This window comes from Mycteria americana, chromosome 1 (assembly GCF_035582795.1).
Source record: "Mycteria americana isolate JAX WOST 10 ecotype Jacksonville Zoo and Gardens chromosome 1, USCA_MyAme_1.0, whole genome shotgun sequence".
Classification (NCBI taxonomy): domain Eukaryota; kingdom Metazoa; phylum Chordata; class Aves; order Ciconiiformes; family Ciconiidae; genus Mycteria; species Mycteria americana.
This window is the reverse complement of record NC_134365.1, coordinates 122596995-122613350: the sequence shown is the minus strand read 5'-3', so window position 1 is coordinate 122613350 and position 16356 is coordinate 122596995. Positions and strand designations below refer to the sequence as shown.

The 16356-nt window shown below is 45.8% G+C and overlaps 1 protein-coding gene across 1 annotated transcript in view; it reads right to left on the bottom strand.

Annotated features, from left to right (window-relative positions):
- Positions 1-10811, bottom strand: part of PCP4 (Purkinje cell protein 4) — a 53152-nt gene extending 42341 nt beyond the window's left edge. The window contains exon 1 of the mRNA XM_075491863.1: positions 10709-10811. Coding sequence (XP_075347978.1) covers positions 10709-10717 — 9 coding nt within the window. The 5' untranslated portion in view covers positions 10718-10811. The remainder of the gene's footprint in view (positions 1-10708) is intronic.
- Positions 10812-16356: the final 5545 nt, after the last annotated feature.

Sequence of the window (16356 nt, the reverse complement as noted above, 5' to 3'; positions counted from 1 at the left end):
TAATTATGGCAGTTTCAAGTTGCCAGGCAAAGGAACTTTCTGCCTTTACCCTAGGGCAAAGCCGTCTGATTTTCAAGACAACAGCAAGACGAAGCAGCAAGGATGTTTATGCACCACTTACTCTACTCCTCAAACCCCCGGGCAGGCAGTCTGGTCACGGAGAGCAACTCTGAGCAGCCCCAGAGCCATCTGCAGTTATGACAGTAACTTCTTTAGGGCTATTCCAGTAGCAGGGGAATCACTGGACTGAGAGCGTGCTGCAGCCTTGGCAACGCACCCTGCCCAGGGGCTGCACAGAGAGATGACGCAAACCTGCTATCTCTGGCTCTGTGCCACAAGGAGATTCATGCAAGGGGAACCCTGAATTGGCTGCTGAAGCTGCCTCGAAATGGAGCCTCGCTTGACAGAGGATTTGTCCCGCATTGTTCAAATCTGTAGCAGAACTCACCCGCTGAGACTTTGGGGGAGCTGCTGTGTTCGAAGTGCGATGCGGTTCAGAGCAAACCTGTCTTGGTACTATGAGTCTAAACAACAGCCAAGCTATTAGAAACAACCCTGCCATACGAAAAAGGAAAATGGACAGGGTGATGCACAAGGTCACCTTGATTGCCAGGAATCAGGGACAGTACATACAATCACATACAGCAAGCAGAAGAAAAGCCAGGTCACTAGCTCTGTCCAAGAACTGGCCAAAAAAATAGGGATTTCCACAAATCAGAAGCTCCCAGGACCCTGCAGCTGCTCAGTGAAATTGATGCTGCTATGAGCTTCATTGTTAATAGCAACAGAGAAGAAAGCAGTTTCACTGAGCAGCTGTAGGTAGTTCCCAGCATCCCTGGCCCCAGGGCAGACCCACCAGGTTACCTGCCCTAAGACTAAATGCTCTACAGTTCCTGCAGTGCCCTAGCCGTGGAATAAATCCAGGGAATATGTGGTCAGGCACATTCAGCAAAAGCTTCCCCACACTGTTTCAAACACTCTCCCTCCACAGAAGTGTTTTCCAATTCAAGTTCAATGAAAACTTGCAAGTTTCTCCACTCCAAGTAGTTATCAGTCATTCCTTCTGTCTTCAGTCTCCCATTATGTATCAGGCTCCATTCTGCACTTTGTGCCTTGCATATGAAGTGAAAGAAAGGTGTTACCCAACTAGACATTTTCACCTTATTCACACATGAACATGGCAAACCATCATTCAATGCCATTAAAAACAATCATAATGTGCTCCTCCAGAAAACAGTCATGTATTCATTTTGTTAATATTCCAACATACCCATCCCATGACTAGACAGAAAATAGGTTCCTTAGAAGTTTCATGTGGAAAGCAGGTAATAACATTCACTTAGATCCAGCTGTGCACTGCCTGACATACTACAGTCAGACAAAAACATCTATTAAAGGCTTACATGGCACGACCACAAAAGATATTGCTAGAATTCAGATAATTTGCAACTTGGGGTTTTTTGCAGTTTACAACATTAATGCTACATCCTTTGCTACCAATGTTTCTGCATCTGAAGATCCATCCCACAAGTCCAGTTCCAGGATGGAAATGCACCAAGCTTTCAGTCCAAGCAAAGAATACAAGGCAGCACTCAGAATAAAAGCCCTGTGAAACAAGGAGAGGGTCTGCTGTAATCTTACTTGAGAGGTTCTTTCAGCTTGGCTTAGATGTTAGTGCTGTCCAGTAGCTTGCAAAATATGCTGAAGGAAAGAAGTGATAGCTAGCCAAGTCTGACTGGCAAACAAAATTGGCATGAAGCTGGCCTGCCTTAGGTGTTTGGCTGCCCTGCTTAAACTGCAGCACGTGTGTGCTGGCACATGCATTTTAAAGTGTGCCAAGCCAACAATGTGTTTGCTCTCTTTTCTAGTGGTGTGTATCTGTCAGATCCAAGTGGAGTAGTGATATGTATGAAGCAGCTATGAAGCCACATGTCTTATTTTTCTACCATGTCATCCACAGAAAGCTGCCTGCCTAGCCGTCCCCTCTTGCCTAGTATGCTCTTCCTCCTCCTCATTCCTACCAAGTTAACACTTCTAATTTGTAGCAGTTTCCAACTTCTGTCTCCCTTTTACGTCACATTTTACTAATACATGTTTGGAATTCAAGGAACTAGATTTCAGTGTTACTCAGATTTTTTTCCTGACCACCACATAGTATCTCTTAAGTTCAAATAAAAGGCATTCTTCAGAGTATTTCAATTACTGTAAAAATTACATGCTTAAAAAAGTCAACACCCAGAGTATTCAGCATCTTAAAACAAAAATAATTTAATTCTGGGGGTTTGAAAGAGAAGCATATTTTCTACAAGAGAAAATGAGAGACAGCAAGAATCCCATTACTTGAAACATTCAAGCTAGGGAATGAAAAGCCCTAGAATTCAGATGAAAGACATGCTAGTGATTTTTATGAGAATTATTTTTCTGTCTCTGTACCTCTCCCCTACTGCCCCACCCAAACTTGGACTTCAGCATTTTCAAATATGTTTTCACATTTAGCTAGGCATTACACTCTGGTTCATCTCAGGCAGGCTTCTCTCCTTCACCAGGTTATGTTGCATCTGTCTGATGAAGTCTGCACTCACTTTGTTTGGAATTGTTTGGTCCCTTTTAAAGAGAAGTCCACCTTGGCCATCCAAAGCCCAACTCCCCCATCCCCTTGTAGAATACGGCACACTTTCCTCTGATCAACCCAACCTCACCCTATTGAGGGCTTTGCTGAAACACATACAGCTTCTTAGTAGACAGGCAAAGGTACAGTATGTGGGTAATGGCACTGGTCAGGACAGATCAGTTGAATACATCTGGCTCAGAAACACCAATTCACTAAAGCAAAATTATTTGTGGGAAAGTTCTATGATGTCTATAAAAACATCCCCACAAATCACTGGTCCTACTTTGTATCCCAAGTGTTACTAGGAAAAGGTCCAATATTACCAAAATTCTCAAGAAATTAAAGGTGTCTTCAGATCTATTCAGCTTTTCCTCACCTGCTTAGTTACCCACTTGCACCAATTTAGGAGTTCATTATCATGATCTTGATAGCCTTTTCCTTGAAATGTATCTTCTCCTGTAGTCAGAATGCTGCCAACTATTTCAATGCCTGCTCATCCCCCTAGTGTTAGATTCATAAAGAACAAAGCATCACCAAGGCAGATTGACAGCCAGGTGCCCTGACCAGTGGTACCAGCTGGGTAACAAGGCTTATTTTGTAGGTCACAGAGGACAGAGATGCAAAGCATCTCCAGGCATTAGCAATAGGTACTGTCTGCTTTCCAGCACTCTGCCCAGTGATTCTGAAGCTGTGCAGATCCCTAATTTCCTTGAAAGTTCTCCTCGACCCCCTACAGAACTAAGGCACTTACTATGAAAAACTGCTTCTCACGTGCAATCCTACTAGTTCCTACTGCAGATGCAGACCTAACAGGACTGTTCCAGCTGTCTCACCGATTCACTCACACAGAAGAGCCTGCTAACTCTTGTCAAGATTAACATAACATGGAATTGCCCTGTTTCCAGGGTTAGCCCTAGTCAGTGCTAGCTTGGGCATTTCTGAACTGTTTCTGAACCAGAAAAGGTGCACCTAAAATCCCTACAAACACATTGACACCAGTGTGTACAGCTAGCCAGGATCCCTACAGGTCTCTTCACTTTTAGGACACTCGTGTTGTGCTCTGACCTAACACAACCTCCCCCTGCTCAAGCGCACAGCAGTGCATGCCACTTCCAAGTTTAAACCATTATAACCTGAAAATTTTGTTCAGGGTTCTCTGGTTCTACTATTGCAGCTTTCTAGTCCTGCTGGCACTATCTGGCAGCTGGCTCCACAGCACAGCTAGAATCAAACCTGCAGCCAAGGAGCAGCAAGTAAAGCTGGTGACAGAACAGCTCAGACCTTGCTGTAAGGCATTTGGACACTAAGACTCTGTGTTAAAGACTAAATATACATTTGCATACATTTTACAATAGTTATAGCTCTGTCTTTCCACACATTAGAAAATCTGAAGCCCTCATACCTTATGCCACCCTTCTCATCAGCTTGCTATCTCAGTCCAGGAATCTTTGAAGTCTCCAAAGTCAGACAAGAATGATACCGCCTTACAGGGGTTTTTTTTCCCCTTTTGTTTCTTACTTTCAGATTTAACAAAAGAGATCTCTAACATCGTTCTGTCTACTGTCACAGTACTCATAGTATCAGCTGCACCACTGTTTTGGGTCATATTTCATGTACTATATACTAAGGTGATAATGTAAGAACATTCAGTGTCTAAAATAATACTTTTAAAGAGGAAAGACAGTTCAGCTGTAATAATATTCAAAGCATGTAGGCAGACAATTTTCATTTCTTCTGACTGAACTTCTGCTTCTTCCTCCAAATTCCATGTTAGTGCATAAATAAGGCTATAGCCCCCTTGGTATGAATTGATCAGATGAGATAGCACCTGGCCTATGTGTCACTTGCCCAATTTACCTATAAGTAGGCTAGTCTGGTCTCAGAGGGAACAGACATGGAAAGTGGGGATAAATTGTGACCTCAAATCCTGCCATTAATACTAAGTGCCACAACTACAGTTGCTTGCTCTGAGCTTATTCCACCAAGATGGCCATTCATTTCCTGTTAAGGGAAAGGTAGCCTATATAGTCTGTCTCTTCCATCTCTTTCCATACAAGAAATAACTGATTTTCTTAATTAAAAGTAGAAGAATGGGAAAAAGGATTTGTAAGTTATGATTTGACCTAGTTTCTACTTACCTATGTTGTTTTTTGTTTGGACCTTGGGTTTCTAAATAACTGAAGAAAAAGAAACAGAACACCTTTTCTTAGAAAGGGGGAGAATGTATGTTATTCATCTTCATTAGAAGATCCTATGCCTTGCAGAGAAGAAAGCATTAAATTGCTCAGTGAATTTAAGGCTCTGTTGCAACTGACAGGCTGAAGAAAGGCATAGCTTTCCTCTGATGCATGCAGCCTTCTTCTCCCAATCTTCTTCAGCCAAGAAATGGGTGTCTCATGATTTACATACCCAGTTTCTAGGCCTAGCCACTCTATTACAAGTTCTTCTGTAGCAAAATTACAGAGAAGAGGTAAAACATGTAAACAGAGACACATTTTCCAGGTCATCCCTACAAAAAAGCAAGCCAGACAATAGCAAATAGTGGCCTGGAAATCAAATATTTTATTCAAAGCAATAAATAAACACCCAGCAACCTTTGATGAGAAGGCCACCACTGTTTCTGTTGAGGTTAACTGCTACTATACACCACACTTCATCATTAGCATGAGCTAGTTAATGTAGAAACTGTTGGAAGATGACTCTTAAACTTGCCAATGCATTACAAATTTAGGGATATTGGACTAGAAACTAATATGCCTTTGCAACCTGAAATGATATTGTATTATCAAGTACTGCAGTGCGAAGGTTGGAGTTTTCGTGTTTTATGAATGCAGGAGTTTTTGCTTTAAGTTACTCTTTTACAGGGAAACATGATATCTGAAGCATACTATTAAAACTAACTGTCCTTTAATAAAGTGTTGTGTTTGAATCTGTTGGCATTCTATACATTGCAAGAAAACCACTGCACTTCTTTCTAAATGGTATGTCTGCTGGTTTCACCAGATTAAGATCAATTTCCAACATCACTTCTAAGTGCTATTTTAGAAGGTGCTTGATCCCACTGAAACCACACTGATGGAATGAGTAGGCAAAGTGACAGATGTAAAACTTATTGTTCTCCCTTCTTCCTCCTCTTTTGAGCTGCAATTTACCACTCAGCTAATAAATAGATGTGAGTTAAAATTAAAAGCTGATGTTCATGTGCCTTATCTGTCCCACCCCCATCCTATAACAGCTGCAGAATTTCCTCCTCCACCCTGCCATGTTCTTGCTACAGTTTAGATCTATGCAGTTTTGTATGTATTGTGAGTATAACCTCAGTGAGGCCAATAGTTAACAGTTGGGGGTCACAGCAGCATCTGAAAAATGCATCCAGAAGGGCCCCCCTAAGACAACTGGCTGGCTCAGACACCTCCAGGACTGCAAGCACCGCACAAGAGAACAGGAGCTCCTCTAAAAAAACATGGCATTTTTTTCCCCCTACAAACACCAGCTCTTTGATTTAGTGCTATCAGGATTATTGGTGTACAATTCTCACTTCAGTGTTTAAATACCTCTGGTTCTAAGACCCTAAACACCATTTCAGTGGAACAGTTTCAGCTGAATTCAGGAGAGCAACCCATGAGAGAACCCCAGTTTTCCCATTTAACTACCTGAAGCAGCTACAGTTTCAGACAGAAGCCTCTGTGTACACCTAATGTTTCACACTCAGACACATCCCTCTCCTTCTCCAACAGCCTCCTGGTGAGCACACTTGTCCAGAGAGATAGAGACATGTTCCAGGTTCTGCCTCACCCTGGAGGGAAGACACCCCCTGTTACTCTGCGAGCTTAGGGGCATGCCCAAACCACCAGGCCATGTGGTTATACTGGTTTTGAAAACAGCCACAGCAGAGACTGCCTTGGTGATTAGTGCTTACGCACACACCTCAAGGACTGGTGAAGTTCAGTTTTCAGAAAAATATCTTTGACCCCAGTGTTAGGCCATGTCAACTTTCCAATGAAGCCTCCATCAGGCCATGTCAACTTTCCAGTGAAGACTCCATCTTTGCAGAGTCAGATGCCTGGGTACCTCCCACTGAGGGTGATCTGAGCTCCAAAACAAAGAGTAAGTACTCCAGGCTGCAGAGGAGAGCTGTCTGGATGGGCATACCCCAGATGACAGCTCATCCCCCTGTGAATGCCCTGCACATCCCTATCACAGGACATGTGCACCCTTCACGGTCCTTTTGAAGGTGGACACAAAATAGCAGTTGCTGCAGGATTCAAGAGCCCAGAGGCAACATAAGGCAAAGGGAAAGAGCTTGCTGTAGCTCAAAGAAGAAACAAGACCTGGTGTTCTTTGTATTCAAAGCCTGACCAAAACCCCTGTATTTATGCAGAGATCAAGCCCCCAGCTCTTAGCCTCCCCAAATAAGCGACCTAAGCACTCTACGGAGTCAAACCTCTAACAGCTCTCTTCTCTCATTAATTTCATGTGCCTGGTTGCTTGATACCCATTTCAAAAGGAAAGCTTGGATATTCTTGCTACTGTCTGGTAGCCAGGCTGCTCCTCAAGTATATAAAAGCTGCTGGCTCAAATCCTGCCTTAGGTGGTGCACATCAGCAGCCTGGCAATCAGTACAGCACTTCACTTGCATTGTGTAAGGCTCCTCCAATGCAAGTTCTTCTCTTAAATCACAGGTGCCTCAGGCACGTGGGCTGATTAGGTAGATTTCCTGAATGGCTCTCCCAAAGTCAGACACCCAAATAACATGTTAGAGCTGAACTTCTCCCCTACACCAGCAATACCACTCTGACCTTTTAATATCAAAAGGAAATAAATGGCAATCCAACAAGGCAATCTCTGCTAATGCTATTTTAAGCTCCTACTCCTTACACATGTGCTTCATCCCTGAACCACTGGAACAGCATCCAGGGCTGTAATATCATATTGTTTAAGTGCACTCCTTCCCAAGTCCAGACCTGATTCCTGATGACAACCAGAATCATTCAACACAGGAGGCAAGAGTGGCAGTGAATGTCGTAAAAATGTTTGTGTGATGAAATGCTTCTTGTGAACCTTCATGCCAGGGGAATACTGTCACCATGACCAGACATCATCTGCAACATGTCAGGTAGTTAAACGACTGATAAGATGACAGGATTCCCTGTGGTAAATCAAGTTTATGCCAGTTGTGAGTGTAGAGGCTCACTGGTAAAAACTACTGGCTATGAATTAGCCATTTGACATTGGTCTATGAGCCCATCACCCAAGATTACTTCCCCCAGTTCGTCCTATGTGCCTAGAGATCTTTAACAGAAAAGCCACATCTCATGGGTGCTCACTGACAGTAGCTGATGTTTTCCAGCATGGCTCTTCTCTCTAGGTTCATTAAAAATAACAGAAAACATGTACAGACATAAAGAAAAGGCTCCTCAGTTATTTGAGGACAGATTTTCAAAGCTACTTCAGTATCTGAAAATGTATTTCAATATATTGCAACATTTCTGAGAAGTTCCCCATACAGCTAACTGATCTATCTGCCACTAAAACCAAGCAGCAGGAAGCACTAACCATGTTTTGCAATGCTACTAGGTAAACTCTTACACCTCAAGTTCCCTGTAACTAGTTACAGGGCCAGACTTCTGCCCAGCAGGCAAAGCATCTTAAACACATTTTCAGACAAATATTGCAGAGGAAGAAGTGTAGGGGTTTTCTGTATAAAAGTTCTTTACCCTTCCTGAAAAAAATAAGTTAGCTGCTAGAAAATAGAAAAGTACTATAGTCAGATGAACATCTGCTTCCTGTCCAGCTTTGTCCACCAGGAGACTGGTAATCACTGTCCATAAACAGGAAATAAGTTAATTGTGCTTGAAGCAGTAAATTAAGAATCCGTGCAAAGTCTCAGCAAATAACTTGAGGGATATGAGAGCTCTCAGATTTCTGCAACCGCATTTCAAGCTCCACTCAAATTCTGACAATTGTTAACATCAAGCAAAAAAGCCTTCCCATCCTCCCAACACCATTCTATTTGGGATAATCCTTTGATGGCTCTAGTTGAGCCTCTTTTCAATCACCCTGTCCTCAGATTTTCTAGCAGATTAAAACAAAGAAAATAATTTTTTTTTTTGTTACAGCATTACAAGTGAAATCTGCCAAGACCCCCTCCAAATACAGATGTCTTAAGGAGCAAACAGATGTCTTAAGGAGCTTGCTTTCTGCTAATCTTTTTCACCTCATTTTTTAACAACAGTCTTTTGCAGTGAGGTGGGGTGGTCCAGTTGCTTTCATCTGCCTTTTGGAAAAGGAATGATCTTTTGAGTAATAGCTGATAGGCAAGTAACAGCAAGGAAGCTTTTCTTCATTGGAGCTATGAGTGAAACTCTCCAATATTGTCAGTTGAATGACAGTAGCACTGAAGACACAGAGGTGCTAGGTGTCATACACACAGGGCTTAGTGCTGCGCCAGAGAAAGACATCTTCCAGCTCTGAGGGTTTGCTAGGAATACTGTTCTGTGAGGCACAAGGAAACATATCATGAACAGAGAACGCCTATGCTGGTATTAAGGATGATCTTGATGTTCATCAGGACTTTTAAAGTCCAAAAGGCAAGCAATCCAACTCAAACTACAAAGGGGTAATTACTGAGCAAATACAACCCAGCACAGGGCTATAACAAAAGAGTGCCTTGTACAGTTTAGTAAGTACAGCAGTATCACCCAATCATTACTCCTCACTAGAAGATTTTTTCCCCCCAAATGCTATCTTTAAGGAGTAGAACAGCGTTGTTGCATCTCACAGAACACTTCAGCTAGCCTGGGTGGCAAAGGGACAGTGACTGCAAAAACCCCCCCACCCTGCAGGAGCTCTATCCAGTTGATAGAAATACAGGCAGCAGCTGAGGAGAGGTCACAGGCAGCCTGGTGCATTACACCTGCACTGCCTGATCCCTGCGAGCAGCAGGAAAGCACGATGAGGATTTCCTCTGCTTTCCCCATTTGGCCTGACCTGCAAGCTAAGATGTAAGCTTCTCCTCATAAATCTCTGCACCAGAGACCGTGTTACTACACTGCTTTTTGTCTCAGGTTTACACCTCGCCTAAAAAATACAGCCGAGTGTAACACCTGCACAACAACTAGTCAAAACTTACTTGGTGTCGCTCTTAATTTCACTCTTGCTGCTAAGAAAGGAATACCCATTTGTTAAATGAAGCAGCAGGTCTTTTATAACAGGAAATAGCCTCCAAAAATAGGTGCTGGGTAAGGCACAGTTACCGGTATCTCTACCGATTCCCAAAGAAAGAGTTGCGCTAGAGAATGTGGGATCTGCCCAGCATTTGACTGACTACACTATCAAGTAGTCATCATGCCTGACAACACTTTTAACAAAAATACTAGTTTGCCACAGAGAACTTTTCCACTGCAAAAAAAAAAACCCACAAGTGAAAATTTTCAGCTTATTTATTTACAGGAGTACTAGTGATCCTTACATGTTTGGCAGTATTTACATTTTTTCCTTAATTGTAATCCTTCCCAGGACTCTATTTATAAAGTTTACATCAGCATCCAACTACAAACAGAGCATTTTTTTCCATGAGCTCTAGCAGATAACTTTCACGCAACTTACTAAAGCCTTCTTTCTGCATAGGAAAGCATTAGATACATCTTTGAATGATTAGGTTTTTTTAATAAATGATTCTCCACTGGTGCACACAGTCCTTCAAAGGGCAGAACCTTGCCTTGTTTTGTGCTTTGAAGGAGCATACACACCTGTGGAGATCTGTTTATCAGAAGACAGGGTTTAACAGAAGCTGTATATTTCAGCCCCCCCACCCAGCAAAGAGACACCTCTCAGGTCCACCAGCTCTGCCGGGAAGTACAGCAGAGCCCCACCGGGTTCCCAGCCCGGGAAGCACCCACCCTCCCCAGCTGCCCTTCGGAAAGTCACCGGTCACGTTCGACGCCCGGTGCTGCCCACGCTCCGGCCTCCCGGGCCGCTTTGCGAGGGGCTGCGGCGGTGTCCCCCCACAAGCCCCCCTGTTGGCGCCCCCCGAGAGCCCGCCGCCCCAACGGCCGCTCATCCCAACGGCCGGCCGCCCGCCCAACGGCCGCTCACCTCGCTCATGTCGCGCGGCAGCCCGGCTCGCAGCAGCCCGCCCGGCACAGCGCTCCCGCCGCCCCGCGCCGCCCGTTAAGAAGCGGCGCCCCGCGCCCAGCCGGTCCCGCGCCAGCCAATGAGCGCCGCGCCCGCGCCGAGCCCCCGCCACCCCATCCGAGAGGGCGCGGCGCCCCCTGGCGGCGGCGGCGGCTGACGCGCGGCAGCGGGTGCGGATGCCCGGGCCGCGGGCGGGCGGTGAGCGGGACGCGCGGGGGTCCCTGTCCCCCACAGACGGGAACCCGCCCCCGCCTCCTCCTCCTCGGTCCTCCTCGGTCGAGCGGGCAGGGCGGAGGGCCCGCGGCAGGAGGCCCGCTCACGCTCGTCCTCAGAAAACGGTGGTTACAGGCACGGCGGCTGCCTCTTTCCCCAAACGCCCGGCAGGAGCAGCGCTCCCCTGCGGGGTGGTCCCGGGGCGTCCCTGCAGAGGAAAGAGGTCGGCACCGAGGGAGGCAACCGGGGAGCTGGGGATGGGCTCGGCCGCCCAGGTCGGGGTGGGAGCGGCCCTTCAAACGGTGTGTGCTGGAGGTAGCCTGACAATGCGAATTAATGCGTAGAGACCGGGTTAAATAGTCAGAGTTTCACGGCTCGCTCTGCCACCTGGCTTTGTTCTTCATTGCTGTGGAGCTCAGCACCTCGTAATGTGAGGCTCACTGCCATTTCTGTTGAAAGATATAGCATTTCTTCATCTAGCTGCTTTTGCAGATATGTGGAAAAGAGTCCTTTTGATCGTTTTTCTGAAGGAATAATTAAAACAAAACTTTGGAAAGTGTGCAGTTATACTCCAGCATCCATCTTTTGATGGAGCACAATTGCTATATTTGGCAATACACATTCAGATGCTCTGACTCATGTATCTGTGAAGAAATATAGATTCAATTTGCTCTGGCAATGCATTTAACTCCCTCAAATTTTTCCCAAATCAATAAAAAAAGTTAACGCATTATTTTGCGGAGCCCAAGAAGCTTGCCAAACCTTTCCATTTCCAGGGACTACCTTGCAGAAGCCTCCTCTCTTCATCAAAATCTATGTTTGGGGCCAGCCTTAATAGAGAGAGTGAAATAAATTTTGTGAGACTTTTCTGGAAAACGCCTTTCCCCTTTGAGTTGCAGAGGCATAGGCACTGCAGCTTCACCTTCCCGTACCACCCATCGGTAGATGCACAGTGACAGAGGGGCACGCAGAGCCCTCCCGTTGCAGTCACTGCTGCCACGGCTTTCAGTCTGCTCCTGCCTGAACGCCTGCCTGGCCCCTGCCTGGCTGTGCCTCCTTCCAGCGTTCTTCCCCAGCAGGATTGGGCTGGGCTCCTCCACCTGAGGATGAGGAGGCTCCACAGGCAGTGGAACCAGGGACATGGATCCTGGGAAGAGTGTAGGGAAGCTGCCCAGATGTTTAGGGATGGGATCAGGAAAGCTAAGGCACGGTCGGAGCTGAATTTGGCAAGGGGTGCGAAGAATAATAAGAAGGGCTTCTACACATATGTTGGCCAGAAAAGGAAGATTAAAGAAAATGTACCCCCTTGGTAAATAAGACAGGAGAGCTGGTGACAACCGACAAAATGGGAAAGCTGGTGACAACAGATGGAGAAGGCTGAGGTACTCAACAAATTATTTGCCTCAGTTTTCAATGGTAATCTCTCTTCCCACATCTCTCAAGCCCTTGAACCTCAAGGCAGGGACTGGGGGAATGAAGTCCCTCCCATCAAAAGTGAAGATCAGGTTTGAGACCACCTGAGGAACTAGAACACACACAAGTCCATGGGACCTGGCAAGATGCATCCCAGGGTCCTGAGGGAATTGGCTGATGTAGTTGCCAAGCCACTCTCCATCATATTTGAAAAGTCATGGCAGTCAGGTGAAGTTCCCCGGTGACTGGAGAAAGAGAAACATCACACCATTTTTTAAAAGGGTAAAAAGAAGGACCCTGGGAACCACCGACCAGTCAGCCTCACCTCTGTGCCCAGTAAGATCATGGAACAGATCTTCCTGGAAGACATGTCGAAACATAGGGAAGACAGCGAGGTGATTGGAGACAGCCAACATGGCTTCACCAAGAGCAAATCATGCCTGACTAACCTCGTGGGCTTCTACAATGGAGTGGCTGCATCAGTGGACAAGGTAAGACCTACGGATGTCATCTACCTGGACTTATGGAAGGCCTTTGATACGGTCCCCTACAACATACTTGCTGCTAAATTAGAGAAACATGGGTTTGACGGATGGATTGTTAGATGGATCAGGAATTGGCTGGATGGCCACCTCTAAAGAGTTACAGTCAATGGCTCAATGTCCAGGTGGAAACCAGTAACAAGTGGCGTCCCTCAGGGGTCTGTACTGGGACCAACACTATTTAATATCTTCATTAACAACATGGACAGGGAGATTGAGTGCACCTTCAGCAAGTTTGCAGATGATACCAAGCTGAGTGGTGAAGTTGATTCACTAGAAGGAAGGGTTGCCATCCAGAGGGACCTTGACAGGCTTGAGGAGTTGGGCCCATGTGAACCTCATGAGGTCCAAGGCCAAGTGCAAGGTCCTGCACCTGGGTCAGGGCAATCCCCAGTATCAATACAGACTGGGGGATGAAGGGATTGAAAGCAGCCCTGTGGAGAAGGACTTGGAGATACTGGTGGATGAAAAGCTGAACATGAGCTGGCAATGTGCACTCGCAGCCCAGAAAGCCAACCATATCCTGGGCTGCATCAAAAGAAGCATGGCCAGTAGGTCGAGGGAGGTGATTCTCTCCCTCTACTCCACTCTTGTGAGACCCCACCTGAAGTACTACATCCAGCTCTGGAGTCCCCAATACAAGAAAGACATGGACCTGTTAGAGGAGGGCCATGAAAATGATCAGAGGACTGGAACGCCTCTTCTGTAAAGACAGGCTGAGAGAGTTGGGGCTGTTCAGCCTGGAGAAGAGAAGGCTCCGGGGAGACCTTATTGAGGCCTTCCAATATATAAAAGGGGATTATAAAATGCAGAGAGACTTTCTACCAGGGTCTGCACAGGGCTGTGGGCATGGGGTGTGAGGCAGAAGGGGGAGAAATGTGGAGGGGGACAGGCTGGGGCAGGGGTTGATAGCAGGAGGGTGGAAGATGCATGGTTTGCCTCCTGCTACCTTCAGGGTGCTAGAAAAGCAGAGGAAGCTGAGGGCACGAGTTGAAAATGGGCACTGGAGACCTCAGCCGCAGAAGGAGGTGAATTGTCTCTGAAGAATAAGGAAGAGTGCTGCCTTTTATTTTGCTTAGGCTCCCAAGTTGGCAAGACCCGACCTGCCTACCTTTGTAAATCCATTCATATCCTTTTACGTGGACTGATAAACATTGTAATTGTATAAGCTCAGAAACTTGCTGCCCTGACTTCTGGGCAGGAATAAAATGCTAAATTGTGATTTATCCTTGTTCCGGAGAAAGTTGCTGGTTCCTGACACGGTAAGAGCCAGTGCAGTTCTTCTCAGTCACTGATGCTATTACTAGTCTAAGCCAGCCACTGGGACTTTCACAGTCTTGATTTTGAGTGTGGATATCTGGGATCCCAGTCTTGCAGGGAACTACAGGGGTGGCAGCATTATGTGAACCCATGCAGCATTGATCCAGCAGCAGGAGGAGGACTTTCTTTTGCCCTGTTAAACACAGTGGCATATTTGCAGTTTGTGTCATTATTCGACTGGTATTCGATCTTCTTTAACCTGAGCCAGGATGCTGTGTTTGCGGAGATGCATAGTTTCTTCAAAAAACAATTCATAGCACAAGGTGGTTGGAGAAGAATCACCTCACCGAGTGCATGGATGTATGATTTTTAGGTTAAGCATGAATCCTACCATTCATAACTGGGAATACAACACTGCAGGGACTCTATTTTTTATTAATTTGAAGCCTGAACAGGATGTGTGTGTGTGTGTGTGTGTGTGTGTCCCTTTTTTTTTTTGAGGCTTCTCTGGGTTACTAGTGATAACAAAAGAGGAGTAAGACCTCATTTAGAAATGTCATCTTTGGTCCTTTTTATTATGCTAATATTCCCAGGACCTCCACCGGCATCTGGCATTTTTAAAAATTTACATTAATTGCCCCAGATCTTGTTGTGAGTGGACCACATAGGCAATAAGCATGGTAAGAGTTCATTGCATGATTAGCCGTTTGTTCTGCAGCTTCAGGCGTGTCAGTATGGTGTAAGGACCCAAAGTAAATATGATAAAGTTCAGCCCCTGAAGAAGCTTTTTTATTATGTGACAACATTTTCCAGTGAAAAGCAATTGTGGGTACTTTGCATTAGTATCCGTATTCTGACAGGAGTGCCATTGGTCCGTCAGCTTATGGGTACAAGGCGCAATGCTAACACAAATTATTAAAGGGGTACTTCTGACCAACAGGCTCACAATCACGGTGATACAGACCGCTGAGAGAAAAATCTTTTCAGTTCCCATTGACACTGATAGGAGTCCTATTGTTCTCGCTCTTCGTCATCAAAATAAATGTGTCAAATTCAAGCAGAAAATCCCATGGTGATAATTCAGGCTGTACTCCGCTGTGCACAGAGAAGCACGTTAGCAGAGAAGGCTCTTTGCACTAGATTCAGCAGGGGATCACATAACGTTTTATTTTCTGACCTGTTTTGAGGAGTTCACAGCTTCCGAAAGAGGCACACCGGAGAGCACTCTGAGCTGCATCTGGGGAAGCCCAGAGGTCCCACAGCACTCAGCCCCATGCCCTCACTGCAGCACCCACCCACTGCAGGACACCCCTGCGGTCCCCGTTCAGTACCTGAGAGCGGGACGGATGTGAGCTGGCATTTTGAGGAATGAGCTGCCCAGATTAGCTAGTGGGAGAAGTGGAGGAGAGTGGAAACCCCTCCCTTCTCAAGGCCCAGTGTTAAATTTCAGTTCATAGCCAGGTGCCAAGTTTGCTCTTTTCAAATACAGCACCAGGCATGGTCTCTTCTTCTAGAGCACTGATGCTGATCGTGATGGCAGTGCCCTCCATGCAGTAACTCTCTACTCTGAGGACACCTTGCATATATTGCAGTGTGCGGTCGCAGTATGAAATGCATAAGCCGCCCTCAGACAGGTTCCTGAGTGAGCACAGGACTCCCCTCTCCCCAGTGAAAGCCCTTGACTCGCAGAGATACATCTGTTCTCTCCCTCTCCCTCTGAACAAGTCTTGTTCCCTGCCTCCCAGGTTTGCCTATCATACACTGGAAAAAACTTCCACAGCCAACCAAAGCATTCTAGATATAAACTGGGGGCTGAAATGCCTATGTGCCTCTCCTTAGAGTGGACCTACTGAACTTAATAGCTCTTGAACATACACACACACAGACACACAGATACATCTACTCTTGGGTACATCCTGAGCTCCAACATTCTAATTTATGAGCCAGCTTAGTTTGACATATCTTGAGTTCTGGAAATACAGCAGCAACTTGAATTTATCGGAAGCGACTTAGAATAAAGATAACCATAATAATTGTTTTATTTATATTCTGTCATTTATGTTCTCTGATGGCACCAGGTTTTCGTTTTGAGGTACCGCTTTGCTGGCAGCCTTTCTAACCTATGGCAATCCTTTAATTTAAAGATGCCCCAAAGCTCAGCTTTTACTTAAGTGCACAGCT